A 5323-nucleotide genomic window follows, 5' to 3' on the forward strand; every position below is an offset into this window, starting at 1 on the left:
GTGTTAGTAAGCTTCTTATAACACAGTATGACATTGATGCTAGTAATAAGTGCTCTCGCGTCAGTGTCTTTGTAATGTTATTGTAATCGCTATGTTTGCTGTTTGCTTAGCTTGCCAGCAACTTTCCTAACACAGTCAAACATCAAGCAAGTGCAACACAAGACAAAGCAAGACAGCAAATTATTTACTGAATAGTCCAGCAGAAAGTGGCACCCTACCTGGCGGCTCCAGAAACTCCATAGTGTTACTTTAAGACGTCTCAGAGTGTCTCATAACCTCTCCAAATCACCAAATCCAAAAGCAAATACCTGCCACTGTATTTCAAGCATTCCTACTTATTTATTGACTTCTGCACTACAGCAAACCATTTGAATTCATTTCAGAATAATGCTTTGTGTTTCATTGTGAGAATATAGGATGGTCTATAGCCTCTCCAGATTATATCCAACAACCTATCCCAACCCATTTAGAAGTACATTATAGCAGTGCTCCCACTACTGTAATATGACTGTTAATCCTATACATGAATTATCTCAATATGTGGTAAGAGTGTAGATACTGAGAGTTAAGGTGTAGGCATTCATCTATTTCACCTAGGAGGAATGATAATTTTTCTTTTTCTAAAGCCATAGCAAATGTCTTCTGTTCTTGAGAAGTATTTTTCCCTGATGCTTTTGTGTTCATTACATTCTGTCAGGAAAATCAACTCATCCTCCACTTTCCCATTATACAGTGAGTGCCATGTTTGTCTGTGTTTACCCTTTTAAATGACAATGCTTTGTTCCCTACCCCATCCATTTGGTTTCTTGCCTCACCTCTGACACTCAACACACCTTTGAGCTGAAGACAATCTTCATATGCAGCTCCGTTAAGGCCGGATGACCGAATGTTTCAAATATGAAGAAATAATACTTATGTACGTATATATACATCATTTTGAAATACCGGCCCCTGGTGTTTCTTGAGATTAGAGATTTGACTAAAGGCATTTCCACACTGCAAACACTGATGTGGCTTTTCCCCAGTATGGATCCTCTGGGGCCGGTATTTCAAAATGATACAACAGGATTAATCCTCCTGGATTGGATTAAATCCTGATCAGATCCTAAAAACGGGTATTTCAAAGCAAATCTGATCATGAAGATTCAGATTCAGATTTGGAAATCCAATCCTGCCTTTGATCTGGATTAAACACTGCTGTTGGAAAATCTGGATCAGTTTGATCCTAAAATCAGGATTACCCTGATCCCACCTCAGAGGTGGATTTGAGGGAGATCACATGTAAAGGTTTCAACAGCCTAAGTGTAACTGCTCCTGAAATTCTTTGTTTGATACAGTAGCTACACTTTACTGCTGTTTGATCAATGTTTATTTTTTTTGCAAATTCCTTTCTTTTTCAGCAAACACAGGGGAAGTTTGAATATGAATGCTTTATTTGAGTAACAGTTTTTTGTTAAATTATATCAACTGATAAAAGCCTCCACTGAAAATCAGTCAAATGTATTTATTAACATTTATTAACATTTTTTCATGAAGACATGGACTAAAATATTGGTAGATTTTCTCCTTGAAAGAGACACCTTGGAAAGAGTAGATTTGTCTGCATCATAAAAGGAGACTAAACCTGCCTCATAATCCAGAAACACCCCCACCCTCTCTGGCTTCTCTTTGAGGGAGAGACGAACATAGGGATTAGCTAGTGCCTCATACTCATCCCCATTTCTCAGCCATATTGTCCAGTATCCATTCTTAGGTGACAGGGTAATTGGTGCATTTCTGCCATCTATTGGTGGATGTAAGTTTTAGATTGAATTCAAGTCAAGTGAACTCTATTTTGTATAGCACATTGAAAAACATCAGGAGTTGTACCAAAGTGCTTTATATCTGTAGTATGATATTATGTCCACTAAGTAAATTATATATTTCAAATCAACAACAAATTATAGTTTTTGAATGATCAACATCCCTGTCACTACAGTCATTCAGTTTAATATGATATGTCCAATCAATCATGACTGAGGCAACAAACTAAGGTAGAACTGATATTAAGTCAGGCAAATCACTAGATTTAATGAATAAGTGGACATTCACTTAAGTTACATCATTTGCAGTTGTTAAAACATGAATTAAAATTGTAGATACATAATAAAGGAGAAAGGAGTAATGAAGAAATTCAACATGTAAAATGAATAAAAGAAGGAGAAAGAATGAACGCAAAATAATATATATATAAAAAAAATCAATAGAAAAGCACAATGAAAAATGATCATTAAAAGCATTAAAAATTAATAAAACATAATGAAATACCACCAAATAAGCATTGATAAAAGTCATTTGGGGCATGAAATTGGAGTGATAATCAGAGGAGATGAGTTTTTGCCGCCATCATGAAGACATGGACTAAAATATGGATAGATTTTCTCCTTGAAAGAGACACCCCTGAAAGAGTAGATTAGATTCCATCTGTCTGCATCATGAAAGGAGACCAAACCTGCTTCATAATCCACAAACACCCCCAGCCTCTCTGGCTTCTCTTTGAGGGAGAGAACAACAGAAGGACCAGCTGCTGCTTTATACACATCCCCATTTATCAGACATATTGTCCAGTATCCATTCTTAGGTGTCAGGGTAATGTCCCCCTTCCTGTTAATGGACTCTCTGGCTACTCCTAAAGACCATTCAGTCTTCCCACTGACCTGCACCTCATAGTAAAATCTACCAGAGGTGAACCCCTGCTTTCCAAGAACCATAGCATGACGATCAAAGCGCTTTGGGTTGTCAGGACGACTCTGTGATGAGTCACCAAGCCTCACTTGTTTCCCATCAGCAGACAGGATGAGGTGGTCGTGAGCTGTATCAGGATCCAGAATCACATCCACTGCAAGAGAGTAATACACTTATAGTTGCAAGCAGTGACTATCCAAGCAGGTTTTGTGATCACCCAAACTGGCAAAAGGTTGGATGACTTGACAGCTTCAAAAGCTTCAAGAAAACATTGGCACTTTAGAAAATGTGAGCAAATAGCATTAATAGCATTTCAAATCTTTGGCTTAATAAGTTATTGAGATATCGCAATATGTAACCAACCGAGTTTAAGTATAGGAAATTTGAGATTTTTAGCTGAAGCAGTTCTTGAGATAGTGACATGTGTCAGTTGCAGCACCCCCTATGGATGAATTTTCACAAAATGTGGTTTTCAAATTATTTTGTATTGATTGTGCATATCAAGGTTTGTTATCTTGAAAAATATGGATCTAAACAATCGAAATGTACCTTTTTTGCCTTCTTACAGACAGTGGTTACAAGCACATTGCTATAATTCCAATACACTATGGAACAAAAAGGTTTTCATGGCCATGGCAAGACATACCTGCATACTTTGTTACCTCCATTCCTGTGTTAAAGAAATGAAGAAAATTAATCCCTCGGTGTCCCTCGGTTATAAACTCAGCTTAATACTAGTAAGGAATTTAAATATTAACATCTACATACATTTTACAAATATTAATATTTAAATGTTACCATCAATATGAATTCAACAACCCCTACAAGGGTGAATCTCACTGAACAAAAAACATCTTTATAGTGGCTAACATAACATCCTTACCACAGTGATCTGTCTTTGTATCTGGATTGGGATAGATTCCATAAGTGGGCATGGCTTATGCTGGAAGTCATGTTAAATCAGACACATGTTGTATTTTTTATCCTAATATTCATTGGTGTAATGCAATTGGTGTGTTTACAAAGCATCAAATAGATGAATTGATTCCTTGTGTGTGTGTGTGTGTGTGTGTGTGTGTGTGTCAGTGTGTGTGTGTATATGTTTATATGTGTATGTGTGTGTATGATCTTAAGAGAACAGAAGCAGACCAATATGAGCTAGAGTAGGGGAAATGAGTGAGTGTGTGTGTGTGTGTGTGTGTGTGTGTGTGTGTTTGTCTGCTGGCCTTATGAGAGCAGAAGCAGAGACATTATGAGCTCTTGTAGGGGAGACAAGTGTGTGTGTGTGTGTGTGTGTGGGTGTGTGTCTGTGTGTGTGTGTAGGGGGGGGGGAGATTGAACCCCAGGAAAATTAAACTCTTAGCAACCCTGTCAGAACGGAAAACTAATACTTATCATTCCCAATAAGAAATGTCTTGAACACAGTCCCATATGAAGTCTTTTCAAAACAGTAGGGTGGGACAAGTAAGCTAACCGAGTTCAGGCAGGATCAACACAGTTCCTTACATTTCCTTTAATCAATCAGTGAGGGAAAAAACATATGCTGCACCCCCAAAAGAACGTTGGTCAACAACAAAAGAAAATGTGTTATCCATAGCAATGGAAGATGACATTTCCCTCCGTGGTTCCGAATCCTCTGTTTATCGACATGTTAGAACGATACAGTTCACTGGAGAAACAGTTCACTGGAGCATCCTTAATAATACTCTAATGCTCACTACCATGTTTGGTGTTTTAGCTTTACTGTGTCCTTATCAATTCTTAAACTCAACTGAAATATCCCAGACAATTCTGACTAATTTTCTTTTTTACCCCTAGACCTGCGTCTACACACTCTTCATCACTTCCGCTCTCCTCCAGTTTCCCTTCTGCTTGGCAGCTCTTTAGATATCTTTACTTATACTCCTATTCCTTTTGGAGGTTCTTTTTGCTCTTATTTTTGGAAAGCACATTGAATTGCCTGTGTATGAAATATAAATAAACTTGTGTCGGTTCGTCCATCTGTCTGTCTGTCTCTATGTGAGTGTGTGTGTGTGTGTTTGAAAGGGATGTATACACTTACTGTATTGGACAATCCCCTGCATCTTCTCCCAGACTCTGAACTTCAGGTTGTCCAGGTGTTTTGCCACATTGATCTGAGCTCCTGAAACCCGCTCTGGATCCTGCAGTGTGCACTGGGCTCTGGAATAACATTCAGAGTCAGTGCTGCTGTGGGTTTGGGTTCAGAACCACAGAGAAGAAAGAGACAGGAGGCAGATCACTCACCTCTCCACTGTGCTCTTGTAGTTCTGTGAAATGATGAAGGAAAACATTTATTTTAACATGATTTGTATGAAAATAATAAACCTTTATTTACTCATGGACCCATGCTTTTTGAACAACACACGGACACACAACACACACACACACACACACACACACACACACACACACACACACACACACACACACACACACACACACACAGACACACAGACACACACACACACACACACAAACACAAATAAATGTCTATCCCAGCAGCACATCTTCTGCATATGCTGCCTGAGTCTCTAGACACAAACTGCTCTCTCATTATCTCCACAGGTGATTTGGGAAG

At 38.5% G+C, this 5323-nt stretch overlaps 1 protein-coding gene across 1 annotated transcript in view; it reads right to left on the reverse strand.

Moving 5' to 3' along the window:
* Positions 1–2330: 2330 nt before the first annotated feature.
* The window catches only part of LOC308365606 (E3 ubiquitin-protein ligase TRIM21-like), a gene marked incomplete at its 3' end in the record, with an annotated part of 14868 nt that continues 11875 nt past the window's right edge, over positions 2331–5323 (reverse strand). Inside the window, exons 8-11 of the mRNA XM_080839073.1 lie at positions 4990–5012; positions 4787–4905; positions 3371–3394; positions 2331–2878 (exon numbers count right to left, since the gene is read on the reverse strand). Coding sequence (XP_080695199.1) covers positions 2331–2878; positions 3371–3394; positions 4787–4905; positions 4990–5012 — 714 coding nt within the window. The remainder of the gene's footprint in view (positions 2879–3370; positions 3395–4786; positions 4906–4989; positions 5013–5323) is intronic.

The sequence above is a fragment of the Sprattus sprattus genome, assembly GCF_963457725.1.
Source record: "Sprattus sprattus genome assembly, chromosome: 5".
Lineage (NCBI taxonomy): Eukaryota > Metazoa > Chordata > Actinopteri > Clupeiformes > Clupeidae > Sprattus > Sprattus sprattus.